General features: G+C 41.1%; 2 protein-coding genes across 4 annotated transcripts; one reads left to right on the forward strand and one right to left on the reverse strand.

Annotated features, from left to right (window-relative positions):
- The first annotated feature begins 1,154 nt into the window (after positions 1–1,154).
- crebl2 (cAMP responsive element binding protein-like 2) lies at positions 1,155–6,609 on the forward strand. The gene is made up of 3 exons (XM_063501131.1): positions 1,155–1,360; positions 3,723–3,917; positions 5,744–6,609. Exons 1-3 carry the CDS (start codon positions 1,346–1,348, stop codon positions 5,900–5,902), a joined length of 369 nt encoding a protein of 122 aa, XP_063357201.1. The 5' UTR covers positions 1,155–1,345; the 3' UTR covers positions 5,903–6,609.
- gpr19 (G protein-coupled receptor 19) lies at positions 6,225–12,948 on the reverse strand. Of its 3 annotated transcripts, none has more exons than XM_063501127.1 (2): positions 12,840–12,948; positions 6,225–9,832 (listed from the first exon to the last, which is right to left on the reverse strand). In XM_063501127.1, exon 2 carries the CDS (start codon positions 9,804–9,806, stop codon positions 8,532–8,534), a length of 1,275 nt encoding a protein of 424 aa, XP_063357197.1. In that variant the 5' UTR covers positions 9,807–9,832; positions 12,840–12,948; the 3' UTR covers positions 6,225–8,531. The 3 variants fall into 3 exon arrangements, with proteins under 3 accessions (XP_063357197.1, XP_063357199.1, XP_063357198.1); XM_063501129.1 differs by having other exon boundaries at positions 12,844–12,934; XM_063501128.1 differs by lacking the exon at positions 12,840–12,948 and adding an exon at positions 12,634–12,738.
- Positions 12,949–16,314: the final 3,366 nt, after the last annotated feature.

Below are 16,314 nucleotides of genomic sequence, written 5' to 3' on the forward strand. Positions count from 1 at the left end.
ACATTTGACCCTTTGACCTGTGAGGAGATGTCATCATAGAATCCACTCTCAGGGACAGCAGGATGTGTTTTCTTAATATGAATAATTGAATTAATGAATGAATTAATTAATTCTAACCCTCTGAATGCGATGATGAGATGATTGTGGAAGAGGAGAGGTGGTTATGGTTATAAGTTATGGCTCTTTAAAGACTTTAAGTAAAATAATAAAATATATGTGCATTCATATCCAACAGTGAATTGGTGTATACTTTAGACTGAGAAGTAAAGATGAGCTCAGACTCTTCATCAGTTTCTGTCCTGCACACACTGACCGTCTGTTCTCTGTGACAACAGCGACCCTTACAAACCTTCTTCATATTATTCTGTTTTCTTTACACCAGATGACAGCAGAATGCAGGTGAACAACTTTATTTAAAACATCAAAGGTTGAAAAATATATCTGTATGTATCAACTTCTTAAAGCATTTGGGTAAACAGTGTGAACTTTCACCTCTTAACTGTGAACTTTCAGCCACAGATTCTAAAGTTTGATATTTAATTTACTGAGGAGACTTTTTAAATTTTAAAGGCAAAACTCATCAGAGAGACAGTAAAGCGTTTTACTTTTAAGATCCAAATTATGAGATTCTAAAAAACAATTTCACTCATTCACATGGCGTGATCTCAGACTGAAACTTTAACTGAGCGTCCAAATTCAGACTGTCATTGTGAAAAGTGAGAATTTCTGGTCAGAGGAGGGTTGGGAAAGGAAAAGGGAACAGGTCGGAGAAAAGCAGAAGTTTTATTGTTCCCTGATTTTGGGAAACCCAGAGTTTTATCGTGTAGTTATAGAACGCAGTTTTCAAGACCTGCTGTGCTCTACTGCAAATCATGAAGATGATATCACAGCAATTCATTTCTTCACCAGAGTAAAATGAACAAGCTTTTTAAAGGCGATATCACGAGGCGTGGTAACTTCTTTGATTACTATTATTACTTTAATTTTCTTGTTAAGAATATAATTAGTTTTTATCTGACTGTTTACTCGGGTTTGACGTTTTTTATTTATTTATTTATTTTACCATCTCACTATTTCCGGTTAAGTGGTAGCTGTCTTTGTTCCATTATTTTATTTAATAAAGTTTTGTTTGTAAAAAAATAAAAAATAAAAAGTGACGTAAACGCGTAGACGTCAGCAGATGTAAACAAAGCAGGGAACCGTCAGACTGATCGGTGATCAGACTGATTGATGAGCTGCTTCTGGAGCCCTCGCTGACGATACCGAGCCGGTTCGTTCCGTCCAGACTTCCGGGAACACAGTGTGATCCCTGAGCGGACCTAACGGCAGCCTGCGCGTTAGCAACATGGAAGACAACAAGGTGAGCTAGCTAAGGACTGCTAACGGCTGCTAACGGCTAAAGGAAACTGCGGGGTACTAATTAGCAGCTTTAACTAGTCAACGTCTGGTCACTTCACCTTTGTCAGTGTCGATAGTGTCGTTAAAGAAGGAATTACTTTAACGGGCTAGATTACAGCTGTGTATCCTGTGTGCTAACCGAGGCTACGTTAGCTCCCCGTGTCGTAAACATGTTTATTTCAGGAAGGATAAGAAATTATTATTTATAGAACAACAAACCTGCTGTAAACTGTCTGCAGCTCACAAGAAGTTTATTTATTTAATGCTGATATTCATCAGCTGTCAGATATTATTTTTAAAAAAAACTTACTGCTGTCCTCACACCGAGATCTGAGGGACTTCAGGACTGCTGACGCTGTTTTTCAGTGTTCTGATTGATGAGTAGAAGTCAGTCGTACTTGTTGGATGATATAGTAACGAAATACTTTGTTACTGTATCTGTAGTTTACTTGAGTAGGTTTTTTTTCCTGACTACTTTTTAACTTTTACTCCCTGCATGTTTAAACAAATATCTTAACTTTCTACTCCTCACTGTTTCAGACAGGCTCGTTACTTTTCCTTTAACTGATTTGAGGGGAGTCATTATTTCAGTCACTGCGAGCCTCCAAACTTAAAACCGATCTGAGCCTAAACAGAAACGCATAAAAGGAAATCCCGTTCGTTTATTAATCACCAGGCGATGTGGCATAAAAAGAGATGTAGTCAGGGGTTACAGAGGGCCGGAGTTCTGATTTATTTATTCATTTATTACGTTTTTAAATTTTTATTTTTTAGCACAACACTAGAACAACTGCAGGTGTCCATAGGTTGTGTTCACGGTTCTAGCTAGCTACTGAAGAGGAGCGAGGATAAAGAGAGTAATGTTTTGTGTTAGGTAATTTGAAATGCAGCACTTCAACAAACATCAGCAAACACACGAACTCTTTGTGTGCAGTTTGTCACACAGTTGCTAGCTAAAGGTTCAGCTTCTGTATTTCACAGGGAGAGAAAAAAAAGAGGGCCAACTACACTCAGAGATGGAGAAAGATAAGAAAGAGGACAGGAAACGAAGAAGAGAGCTTAGATTTAAAAGGACAGCTCATTTAAAGTTTACTTGTAAGTCCTCATCAAGTATGTTATCCAATCAGATATTGGGTCTGTACATGTGCAACTATGTTTTTTCATATTGTGAAACATGCTAAACAAACTGAGGTAGACTTAACTGTGTTATTTAAGGCCTGCATGAAAATCATCTGCAGGTTAGTGCAGGATAAACAGGTTAGTTTGCTGTACTGTGATGGATTTAAAGTAAAGAACAGTATGTGACTGGTGCACAGTGGCTGTGGTTTCATGGTCAGATTTACTTTACATGAAGTGTAGCAGAGATTCATTTGAATTTTAGCTTATGATGCTGAGACTCATTCACTGAATTCCACTTTCATACCAACTTTATAGTGTCTAATATAAAGACAGCATAAACAGTGTACTGTCAGTGTATGGAAATCAGCCAGGACAACTCATGAAACATCTGCTCACATCTGGTTGAATTCAGGTGTGTAAATCCACAAAGAGCAGCAGGTCAGCTGATCACAACCTGTACACTAAGAAAATCTACTGGAGCTCTCAGTAGAAATTATAGTGAGTTATGATTTTTTTTCCCCCAACACTGAGCAATTAAAACTGATTTTAGTGTTCACCCACCTGCTGAATCCACTTTAGCCCCTGACTGTACTCATTTTGCTGTTTAAAAGTAAAGTCACCCTCTACAATGCAGGCACCAGAAAACAGAGTTTTTATTTTCCTTCCTGCTCATGTTCTACTTAACCGATTCAAGCTGAGTACAATTATTGGAAATAAAATTTAGACTGAAATAAAGTTTGTATTCATATCGACTAATATTGTTATGTCATGACATTAATATAACACAAGGTTCAGTCAATGCAGCATAAAAATAGGTGGTGGAAATGTTCTTTGAGGAGCTACTTTTTCTTTCTCTGAGTACATTTCAGAGCCGGTACTTTTTTTTTACTTTTACTTGAATAAAAATTCAACTTTTACTGGAGTATTTTTTAACAGTAGTATTTGTATTTCTACTTAAGTAGAGAATGTGTGTACTTTTGCCAACTCTGCTCGTTCAGGTCTAATCTGGAAGCTAATTTGAGAGCTTTCACTGTAAATGAACTTTAGCACATCCAGGCGTTCTGTGTGTAAGCTGGCTCAACCAATCCAGTCAGAAATAACAGGTATCACCTCTCTGCTCAAAGCACATTAACAGACCTGGTGGTGTCTGCTGGTGGTGTCTCTGTCCTGTGTCTAATTTATCGCTCGTGTCTGCTTGTCATCAGATGGCGGGCAAAGTGAAGAAGCCGGGAAAACGCGGCCGTAAACCTGCCAAAATCGACCTGAAGGCCAAACTGGAGCGAAGCCGGCAGAGCGCCCGCGAGTGCCGAGCCCGGAAGAAGCTAAGGTACCAGTACCTGGAGGAGTTGGTTTCCAGTAAGGAGAGAGCCATCTGCGCCCTGCGGGAGGAGCTTGAGATGGTGAGACACCAGTTAGACATGAACTCAGATTTCAAACACATGATTGAGCTCTGTGTCAGAGAGAAGCTTCATAACGCCGACCACAGAGGTCAGACACACTCCCAGTTTAAACACACAAGTCTCTCTGCGCTCCGTTTCCTGGTATTTAAATAAAGTTTGAAAATCGGATGCACACGAACGTCACAATTAACATTACTTCACCCAGTTTCTGTTGAGAGTAAAAACACGACCGCAGTCACCTGGGACAGGTACAACTGCAGCTCTCTGGGCGATGAGTCAGGAGTTTAACTTCAGCTGTGCTTTTAGTTTCCAGTGGTTATGAGAATACGATGAAGGTCAGGTCAGATGCTCGTCTTCAGTACGAGTAGGGATGGGTACCGGTGTCCGGTGCCATGATGGCACCGGTTCTGACATAAACGGTAGTAACCAGACCGAAAAGCAGCGCACATTTCGGTGCTTTTTTTTTTTTTTTCCTGAGCCAATTCTAGCCAATCATTTTACGTTTCCGAGGATAGTAGGCGGGTCCAGGTACGTACGTTCTTTTAGAGCAGAGCTACAGATTAAAAATGCCCAAGACGAAGCGGTCAAAAGTCTGGCTGTACTTCACAGCAAAAGATGCAAACTCAGCAGCCTGCAACAAGTGCTTTAAGGTGATACTGTGATACTGTCAAAGGAGGTAACACCTCGAATCTGATGAAACACCTGGCGACGCATAGCGTTTTTTTAAAGCCGAGAAATGCGCCGTGTTTGATAGCTTGCTGCGAGACCTCACACCGAGCACATCTACTGCGGGTGTGGTGCCTGTTATCGGACCTGGAGTTAGCAACATCCCCCAAAAACTCGAAGAGTAGAGTCCTGGCCCCTAGCCCTGCCAGTGTAGCAGAAATGATGACGGATGATGATGGCAGCAGCCGCCGTTCTTCTCTGCGTGAGTAGCTTAATGTTGTTCGTGTGTAATTTATGTTGAGTAGGCTAACCATGTTATTACATTAATGCATGTAAGGTGAACTAGCAAACACTGTCTTCTTGTTTGATGGCAGATACTCCCTTCACCCTGGCCAAAAAGGCTAAAATGACCAAAAGAAAAAGTGGAAAACAGTTAAACATGAGAGGTTTTTGGACCAATTTTGTGTTTTTTCCATTGTTTAAGCACTGCTTCCAGCCAAGAGTGATACCATATATGCCCTATAGCTGCAGAAAAGGCTAACATTGTTATCTTTTTACAAAAAACAGCTGAACATGAGAGGTTTTTGGACCAATTTTGTGTTCTCCATTCTTTAAGCACCGGTTTGAGCACCGTTTAAGCACCAGCACCGTTTCAAAAGTACCGGTTTGGCACCGGTATCGGATAAAACCTAAACGATACCCATCCCTAAGTACGAGGCTCTCGTTTTGTCGTGTGTGATAAATCCAGTGCGCCTCGTTTTTAGCGGCGTGTCTGCACAAATACCTGAAACAAACTTTGGTTAATCTGAGTTTTGTGGAGGAAGCAAAAGGTCGGATCTCACCATGGTGACCATCTTCTTCTGTTCTTTAAATTGTTACACAGTCAGAATCAGACATTAGTCTTCCTCTAAACCCCCACTGGTGATCTGTGATGCCCAAACCCCCACCACTTTTTTCTTTTAATAATAATATTAAAAGTACATCTGGCTTTTTGAATTAAGCTGAATATATTAAATACATATATATATATATATATATATATATATATATATATATATATATATATATATATATATATATATATATATATATATATATATAAATAAATAAATAAAGACTGTTAACTTGCTGTTCACCTGTCTCCTGTCGTCCTCCTGCAGTACAAGCAGTGGTGTTCGGCCATGGATCAGGGCAAGATTCCATCAGAGATTAAAGCTCTGCTCACCGGAGACGAGCAGAAAATGCCTCCAAGCGGTGGCAACAAGACATCCAAGAACAGCAAGAACAACAACATCAGTAGCAGCAATGGGCAGAGTTAGACGCTTTTCCTCCTTCTCCTCCTCTTCTCCTGCATTTCATCACTCACACAGGACTCATGAGACCTTTAAACCTCCAGAGAATAAACCTCCCTCTGTTCTCAGCACGGAGGTTCACCTCCTCGTACAGTGCATGTAGTAACCCTCACAGCCAGCAGGGGGGGACAAAAGGTCCTGGCTGCAGGTCAGATCCGACATCTTCACACAGAAGCAGCAGAAAGTTGTTTGTGGAGCTGACGCTTAATCACCATTCCAGTGAATAAAGATGTTAAACTTGAGAACACAAATACATGCTCTGAACTGAGGATCAATGTCTTTCTGTGGTGGTTTGCAGGTCACATGACTTACTCCTGTTTCTAAACTCTTATAGTGACACGTGAGAGTGTGTGTGTGTGTGTGTGTGCAGCTGTTCCTGGGTCAGCTGTTGGACAGCTGCTGTGTTATTGTTGTCTGGTCATCGGGTCAAGCCGGGCTTTCCTCTGGTTTGATCCTGATAACGTCTGTGAGCTGAAGGACTGACTAAACCAGCAGCGAGCAGGTCGGCGCCCCCGGCTTCTTTTCACGCACTAAAATCTGAAATCTTGTTTCTGAACAGCTTGTAAGCTCTTTTTTTTGTGCACCTTTGTAAACATAGCTGAAGCACTTTGTTTTATGATTGTAGAAAATGTCAGTTTAAAATGTCTAAGAGCAAATAAACTGTTTGATCCTTAGTGAAGCTCAGAGTATCTTCTGTTCATGCGTGAATCTGAGGACGGGATAGTCAGATTCATGCATGGATCACAAACATTTGTACTTACAGCAGGTAATGAGTGTCCCGTAAACAATGTGCAGATTAATGCAGACTCGCAGGAAGTGCTGTGACTGTCTGCGGGAAGGAGTATGTATGTTAGTGCAGCAAATGCACAGACGGAGCCACCGTGTTCATTCTGCAGGGACTGTGGAACATTTAAAGTGTAAGTTGGTACACACATTTACCTTCCATGAAAAACAAGGTCCACACAATAAAAACTCAGGTGAAGCTCAGCAAGTCACAGAATCAGGTAAACATAACCTGAGACAAAGAGAAGCATGTGATGTTTCCCATTGTGTCATCATTTATTACACACTGAGCAGTCTGCAGAGGCACTGTGTGAAAACCTCAGTGCGTTGTTACTGCATCCATATCAGTTAATCAATGGACTTGATTATCTGACCATAAGCAAACAAGAGCACCTCTATCAAGCTGCTGCTGTGGCACAGGTGAGCGACACCTGCAGATCACTGTAGGTCACTGCTGCTGAAAGAGATCCGACCAAATCCTAGAGTTTCTCAGTGTTTTTGAGCTTTAGTCAAATACACAATGACGCAGTGTACTATGTGGTGCACTGACCTAATATTAGGACCAACTAATGCTCGTAACTTTGCAGCAATGTTGCAGCTCACCCCTGATCTGTAATGTATATGCGGATTTCAGATATCCACACATTAACGTGCACAAGTCTCAGATTTACCAATGCCTTAAAAACAGAAAGAGGTGATTGTGCAGCAATGACTTTACTGACTTCATTAAATTTCACTCTCTAAAAGCTTGCTTCTGTTTCTCTGTCTTTTGTCTTCTGGAACATTTCCCTGGATATTCCCACAAAAACTCATAAATTTCCTTCATATAACAAATCATCTTTAATCACACTGATCAAACTTCATGAGAACTGATCACAGCTACAAACTCGGTTGCTTCATTCATACAGCTCCTCAAGGATCCTCATTACTGAACATCCATTTGATCTCAAGTCTGGATATTTCAGCACATTGGAAGGAGGACAAATGTTCAGGTTCTATCTTTGTTGAGCGTTTCCACACAGCAGTGCTGAGGATGATGTTGAGGAACTCATCTCAATCAGAAATTACAGGACTTAAGTCCCTCTGCAATCGCACTTTAAGATTTAAGCTACCGATCCACTTTGACACCAAATGAGTTCTGCCTTGATGCTGTTTAAGAACTAAGCACCATTCTGAAACTGAACCGAATCAAACAGTGTCTTCATGTTGTCATGTTTAGCTATGACCACTCAGCTAAGTTTGAACCTGAGTGGGTCTTTCTGACATGGTTGTTAAAGTCATAATTGATCCTGATTGTATTCCAATGATTCAGCCCAGTTTATTTGAACAAGCTTGGATCCCGGGCTTTGGTATCTAACCAGCTCACCGTTACTCAGTCATAGTGACAAAGCAGATAATGTCATTGTTAACATTTTAGCCTTTACTAACATTAGCATCTACCACGTACATTACTGTAGCAAACCAGATGCAGTTACAAGACTTTTATGATCGATGACCACACAGAAAGTTAGCTAGCTAACAAGTTGACATCAAAACACAAAATGGAATTTATCCATGGAGAACGATCCATCAAAACACAGCACGAAAACAAATTCTGATTGAAATCTGAAGTATAAAAATCACCAATATGGCTGCTATAGGGTTTCTCACATCAAAAAAAGCCCTTTATACAATCTGAACACATTCGGTAAACGTTTTACTTAAATACAGTGCTAGCATGTTAGCCTCCAGCTAATTCACCTGCCACCACTGGCACTGCTATGTTAGACAAGTTTATGTTTGTGAGTTCAGTTTCAAAGCTGTCCAAGTTCATTCACACAAAGGTATTTGGAGGGTTCGCATTAGTGGGCCAAGCTACCTTCTTTTCTTTAGCTTCTCGGTCAAATGTATCGTAGACCGAGTCTTTAGTCACCATCTTTGCTTGCACTGGGATGTCCACCACCCCAACATAATTCTTTTTGGCCATGCGGGAGCTCGCGGTGATGGTGTAGGCATTACTGCGGTAGCATTTCATGGATGACATGCAGAATGTCTCCCGCATGCCGCGTCTGAAGTTTGCATTGTAGACAGAATACAGGGTGGGTTTGGATGCTGTGGAGCTGAAGGAGATCCAGGTGATGGCTGTGAAGAAAAGCAGTCCCTGCCTGCTGGGCCCATCAGACTCCCTCGGATGCCACAGTTGGGCAAGATAGAAGGGTGTCCAGGTGAGGAAGAAAACAGAATTAAGCATAAGAAACATTTTGATGGTCTTGACTTTAGTCCGCGGAACAATGTTCATTGTCCGCCGCACAGTGTGGCCATCAGCACTGATCCTCCAGATGTACCTGACCACCCTCTGGTAGAATGAGATGATCAATCCAGCAGGGACCAGAAAACCAATGAGAAGGTGAACCGCTGCGTAGACTATGCTGCCCCAGCTCTCAGGAAGGAAAAAGTCACAATGACTGTCTGTAGATGTAGATCCATAGAAGAAGAGGCAGGGGGAGACGAAGGCTGCATCAAATAACCACGAAGCCAGAATCATCTTCTTTGCCTTTTCTCTGGACACTTTGAAGCTGAGGGGATAGACGATTGTGTAGAAGCGGTCTATTGAGATGGAAAGCAGGACGTAGACCTGCACACCTGGACAAAGGTGCTGTAGATAGCGCACAGCCTTGCAAGCTGCTGTGCTCATTGGCCAACGTCCAGAGGCAACCTGCAAGAGGACGAATGGGGCACAACCTAGGCTCATGAGCAGGTCCGCGCAGGCCATAGACACCACAAAGTAGTTGGTTGTGGACTGAGTCCGTCGGCTTCGGTGGATGACCAGGCATACGAGGGCATTTCCCAAGATGGAGACCAGCCATAGAACCCCAAATACCAAGCCTAGGACGGCAACCTCACCTGAAGTCAGCTCATCAGGGACAGAGGTAGTATTCAACTGGCCGGTGGACGTGCCCTCGAGGATGCAGAGGGGAGTTGTGGGTAAGGTTGCCAGGACAGTTGAGTTTTCTCTCTTGGAGTAGTTAAATGACATCTGATACATGAACGATGGCAAGTAGATGGAGGGATTGACACCGACTGTGTTTGATGTCTGGGCATACACCATTGCTGTACTGCTGGGTCAGAGACCAGCTGTGGAGACAGAGACATTTGGCATTAGAAAAACCACAACCAAATTAATGTTTGGGAAATATTTTTCAACATAAACTGTTTATTTATCCCAACAATACTCCTGAGCAGCACCTTAAGCTATAGTGCTGATTACTAGATACAGTCGACAGCTCCTCACAATCCCTACACCAAGTTATTACTCAACAATAAATAGTTCAGACATGCAAAATAAAAAGGTTTGTTGGTTGTTTGGTGGTTAGATAGACTACTGCTGGTCATTTTTCAGAAAGGTGTGAGGCTCAAGAAGTAATGAGATTTGTTTTATTGGTGAGATACGTAGGTTAATGGCAATGAGGCCCACCTGTCTCAATGTTGTAGCCAACATCAGGTGAAAATTAGTGACAGGCTAGTCATTCTTCATTTAGATTTGAAAATCAAAATTCACTGTGCCTAATATTAGTTAATGCTAACTTGCATGCTAATGTTCATAGATTACTAGCTATCAATGTGTCCTGAATAGATAAGGTCAGCCATACTACCCAAATGCCACAGTTAATCTGGCTGCTAACTTAGCATCATCAACTAATGGGACAAAATAACCTTGTAATATTATTGCTAGTAAAATACAATCTCAGTACCAAATTACTTCCAATTAAATGTTTATTACTGTTTTCTGGAGCACTACCAGGATGCAGGGGTGGATAGCCAGCTAGCTTTAATTTAGCTACACTAGCAGTTTCATTGCATTCAAACTCTGACTGTAGTTCAGTTAAAGGCAAAAGAAGTCATTAATAAGAGTTTGTTGATGTTGCACAGGGAGCTTAAGTAGATTGCAGGGTTAGTCAGAATTAGTGTCATTGATACACAGCTCCAGAAGCTTGTTGGTAGATTGGTATTGAGATAAAGAGTGAGGGATATGGTTGGTTGGTAAGTTGGTAGGAAGTTTGAAAGTTTGGTTTGTTGTTTGGATATCAGATAGTTAGCAGTAAGTAAGTTAGCTGAGAGTCATACTGGTGAGTTTAAATAAGATAAGATAAGACTTTATTGATCCCACAACGAGGAAATTTTTGCGTTACCTCAGCTTAGGTCAGAAGGAAAATACAAAAAATAAAAATAAAATACAAACAAATAAAAAAATACGTGAGATAATACACTATATACAACGGTAGCATACACAGTATGTGATTATGGTTTGTTCATGTCACAGCCATGCTCATCTCTGAGTTCTAATTAAAACATTTACAGAGGGCAATCTTTGCTCAGTAGGAATTCTGCTTGGGATTTGAAGTCATGGACAGGAGCGTTAATGAAGCCGTAGTTCCACTTCAGAAGTCACGTCTGGGGAAATGTAGAATCTCCAGATATTAAAAAAGTGAGGAAGCTGTTTATGTTTTCTTAAAATCCAGGAAATGTCAGAGGCAGCAGTGCTCAGGACTGTTTTATGGAAACACAGCTGCATGTTTTCCTCTCAGGTACAAGACAAACTCCACCACATGGAACTATTCATCATCACCGTCCTCATCTCCACCTCAGGACTTAATTCCCAGTCAGTGCTGCAGCTGATTTGATTAATCCTCCATAGAGAGCCGGCTCTCCTCTGAGGTCGCTCTTTAAGGATGTGAAGAAGCCCTCAGAGGAGATTCTGTTTATGGCTGCCGTTGTGTTTACTCTTCTGGATTTAACCTTAGCAACCACATCCATCTTGACTGATGGTGGGTAGGTAAACGAGGGAAGCAGGACAACGCAGTTTAAACTACAGCGTCACCAAAAGAGAGTAAACATAAATCACTCTGAATTATTTAGGTTTGTGGAGTGTTTAGCTTTCTGACATTTCACGCCCCAAATGATTTAGTATAAGGTGTAACTGATAATTAATGCAGACCTGTGCTTTTCCTTATTAACCATCACACACTAAATATTCCTAAAGAGATTATTTTTAACTCTCAATCATGCAAAGCTACTAAGTCCAGGAATAAGACTATGAAGCTGGAAATGAACAGAATAAGGTTACCTTTAATAATTACTTAAATAAGTCTCCAGCTGTAATTTAACCCTGCTGAAAATCTTTCATATTATAAACATCACATGCAGACATTTGAAAACAGCTTAAGTGTAAATTTAAATGTACATTTAAATTATTGATCTGGATTAATTCCACTCTGATATAAACACAAAGGACTCAAAGCGAACAGTTTACTTCATCCATAACCAGGATACTAACAATTAATAATGAACACAAAGCATTTTTTACTGAATGACTAATTAATTATTGTTATAATGTCATAAAATTACAAATGTTCATCATCATGCTCTCACACTGCCAGAAACTTTCTCAGTTTTTGTTCAAACTGTTCAGCAACTAAAATCTGATATGTTGATTTACATGAGTTTATTAGAGAATTAAAAACTCCAGATTTAATTTACTTTATTTGCTTTTCATACATAATGTAATTTTTAAAAAATCAGTTACGTTTTTATCCAATAACTGATAATCAGCCGGTTAGGTGTCTGTTTGCCCTGAACATTAGAGTAAAAAAAGAAGTGATCGATTAATCGATGCATGGAAATAAATGAGCAGCTGTGTTTTGTTTGTTTTTGTTTTGTTTTGTTTTACATCAAAGTCCTGATTAAAACAGATCTGTGCAGATGCCGATCTGCTGTACATGGCCAAATGTTTGTGGACAGTTCGATGAAGGCTTTCTAGCTGAAATGATTACCTCCTCCATTAAAATACGAATGTGTCTCAGAGGAGGCTGATGATGGTGCTGTAAACCCCGCTGTGACTGATTCCGGCCTGAAGCCCATCATGTCTACCTGCTCACCTCTCACACCAGCACAGTTTGATGAGCTGAGCAGCTGAGAGTCCAGCCTGACCGCTCATGGAAAAACACCGAGCAGGCACACCTGCTACAGCTGTCCGCCGCGTGCAGCACGTCATGTCCTCTGAATAACGAGCTCAGGCTCAGGCCATGTTCTGAATAAATACGGATTAAAAACCAAGATAAGGAAATAAAAGCCTCCATCTTACGTGCCGAGCGTCATTCTAGCCGCTCCTCCGGCTCCTTCCATCCATCAGCAGTCAGCGCGGCGTCACGGATCCTGCCTAAACAACATGTCTGCTGATGAAGAGGAGGATGATGAAGGATGGACGAGGCCGACAAAACCTGCAGGTGATCAAGTGTCCGGGAGTCCGCAGGTGAGGCAGAGGATGGAGAGACGCTTCATGATGGTGTCTGATTCACAGGAGGAGGAGGTCCGAGCAGCCAGCAGACATCACGGCAGCTGGAGGATGAAGCTGCAGCTGAGGAAGAGGAGGGTGGATGTTTTCTTCTCTGTCAGCAGGGGCGGACCGAGGCTACATGAGGGAATGATGAGCCCCCTCAGCTGAAGACTGCTGTACAGAAGACTGCTTATGCCAATTATATAAAAAAAACTAAATTGATAAATTTAAAAAAAATACATGAATTTAACAGAAGTGCAGACTGGTTCCAAGTAGAGCTTCAACATGCAACAAGAAGAAACGGGAGTGAGACAAAACATTTTTTTGAGCATGCAATTTATTAAAAACAACGTTTGAGCTGAAACAGGCTTTTTTTTTTAATTTTTTTTTTTACAGCTGATCAAAAGTTTAAGACTAAACCCAAAAACAAAAACCCTAACCTTACCCCCCCCCCCCCCCCCCCCCCCAAAAAAAAAAGAGAAATCAAAGATGAGTAATGAGTAGCTCCACCGTTGTTGTTGATCACTTCAAAAGTTCGTTGCGGCATGCTTAATGCAAGAATTTGTATGAGGTGAGTGGGACATTTCTCCAAGTGGTAAAGACGGCCGTACAAAGTGTCTGTGCTGTCTGGAACTGTTATCCATTTTTGTAAACTTCCCTTGCCATCCGTCTCCAAAGGTTCTCAAATGGATTTAGATCAGGGGAACACGCAGGATGGTCCAAAAGAGTGATGTTATTCTCCTGGAAGAGGTCCTGTGGGCATTGTGTACTGTAGCATTGTCCTGTTGAAAAACCCCTACACCTCCTGAAGATCCATTATTCCACTGAAGAAAAAAGCACCCCAGACCATTATGGTGCCCCCTCCACTGTGGAGTGTAGAAAACATCTCAGGTGGGATCTGCTTGTCATGCCAGTAAAGGTGGAAACCATCAGGACCATCGAGGTTAAATTTTTTCACATCAGAGAATAAAACTCCTTCCATCTTTCAATGTCCCATGTTTGGTGCTCTCTTGGAAAGTCCAAATGGTCAGTTCTGTGGTGTTCAAGGAGACGAGGCCTTTGAAGACGTATTTTGTTTTTGAAGCTCTTCAGTCTCAGATCCCTGATGTGTGATGGTTATGGGGCTGCAGTCGGCACCAGTAACGGCCTTAATTTGGATCGAGGATTGTCCAGTGTCTTGTCACCAATTGGCTCCTCCGGCTCAGTGCTTGAAAAATTTTGGGGGGTTTTCCACTTGATGTTTTTGTTTCGTAACCCGCAGGATCATTTAAGAAATTCCAAATGACTGTCTTACTGCGTCCAACCTCAGCAGTGATGGTGTGCTGCGAGGGACCCTGCTTATGCAGTTCAACAACACGTTCAAAAAGGGAAGTTTTTTTGCCTTTGCCATCAGAAGGTCATGACAGTGTGAGCACCTGACAGAAAATGACAATGAATCCACATTTTTGCACAGATTTGGCCTTTTAAAGGCATGCGGTCCTAAACTTTTGATCAGCTTTAAAACAGCCTATTTCAGTTTAAGCGTTGTTTTCAATAAATTGCATGCTAAAAAAAACCCGTCTTGTCTCCCTCTCATTTGTTGCATGTTGAAGCTCTACTTGGAACCTTGTTAAGATCCAACCATGCAAAATATGACTTTTTGCCACTTTTCAAGTGGTCTATAAAATTTGAACCGGACTCCTTAATTTCAGATCCCATGAACTACACTGGAGATCTCTGTCCAGAAGAGTGCAGTCCTAGAAACAGCTGTTAGAGTACCCGGGCTAAAAGGAGACATTAATAAAAACAATTTTATGATTGAAATGATATAAATAAAATAATCCAAAGTACGACGTCCCTCTGCCACCCTGGGTGTGGGTTTTTCACTCTTATCCTAATAAAGCCACAGTTTTGTTTTGTAGGGGTTTAAAGCAGTGTGGATGAGAGAGGACGCTGGCTAACAACCTGTCCATCACAGCTCCAGTTTGTGACTGGGTTGCACTACAAAGACATCATATAAGCATCATTTATTAGTTCATGTTCATGGATACAAGCTGATGTATTTCAGTATTTTTCATGTCTGTCCCAAGAAGTTGCAACACTTTTATTTGAATCCAAACCCCCATCGTTATCCATGTCTCACAGATTCATCTTTAGTGCCTGAAAGTGAGACGTTTTTAAAGATCACTAAAACATTTTAAATGAGTAACTAGAGCTTGACCTATTTTTTAAGACAGATATTTAAAAAGTAAGCACTCATTTTTTAAATTTGTTCACGTTCTGCCTGTTTGTTCCAAAAATGTTGACAACAGGTAAGTTGCAGAGTTCCCTCTGGTGGACAAACAATGCAACATTAACTGTCATAACATGATTGGAAGGTGTTGCTCTGACCTCTTCTTTACTTTTGTCATTTTCATATATTGTCTGTTACAGTTGCTGGTAGAGATAGATAGGCCTATTCACTGGTCCTTATTTTGAGAGATGATCAGGCATCACGAAGATGAACTTTTCCTTTCCCATTCATTCATTAACACCCTAACCCCCTCCTTCTGGACCCTTTTACTCAGTCAGTTCACCCAAATTGGCCAATGAATCCCCCCTTCTGGTGGGGTGGGGGCCTGAGCTCACACAGGGCAGCAGAAAGTATAGAACCAGCCCTGGTTCAGTGTTTGCTGTTTGTTGTTGTTTACAGCGTCCTGCAGCCTCGGTGTTTCCCATCGACCGCTCTCACTGTCAGCCTGCTATCTCTGTCTCCCAGGCCTTCAACATGTTGGCTCTATAAAAGGAAATGATGTCGTCCATCTGTGGTTATTGGTCCAATGCTGACGGGGGTTGCTTGCGCAGCATATCACCATGACAACCACTGTACTGAGAAGACCAACAGGCCAGTTGCTATGGGAAACCAACGATGGTGCTAATATGAGAGAGGAGAAGGAATAATCATAACAGACAGTAAAAATGGTAGTAAGAAAATATTTCAGACACTTGTTCATGTAATCAGGTGAAGACGCTTCAAACTGGTGTTTCATGCATTAAAACAGTATCCAATTACTGCCAACAATAGAATTTAAATATTTATTATTTATTTATTTATGTGAGATACTAATAAAAATCCATAAAAGTCATTATTTGTCATTATTGGCATATGAAAAAGCTTTAACTGTTACTGTAATTTAAAATATTTGGAATTAAAGTAACAGATTTGACCTGGTAAGTAACACTTAGATTTAATAATCAAACATATCGATACGCTCTTGCATTTGGCAATATTAATCAGTTGAATAAGTTTTAAAAATATTCAGTT

The sequence above is a fragment of the Pelmatolapia mariae genome, linkage group LG17, assembly GCF_036321145.2.
Source record: "Pelmatolapia mariae isolate MD_Pm_ZW linkage group LG17, Pm_UMD_F_2, whole genome shotgun sequence".
Classification (NCBI taxonomy): Eukaryota; Metazoa; Chordata; class Actinopteri; order Cichliformes; family Cichlidae; genus Pelmatolapia; species Pelmatolapia mariae.

What these genes read in the sequence shown, in the direction of transcription:
- crebl2 (XM_063501131.1), top strand. An exon ending in TGCGGGAGGAGCTTGAGATG is followed by an intron (nt 3,918 to 5,743) that starts GTGAGACACCAG and finishes GTCCTCCTGCAG; the next exon opens with TACAAGCAGTGGTGTTCGGC.
- gpr19 (XM_063501127.1), bottom strand. Translation starts at nt 9,806, where the DNA reads ATGGTGTATGCCCAGACATCAAACACAGTCGGTGTCAATCCCTCCATC.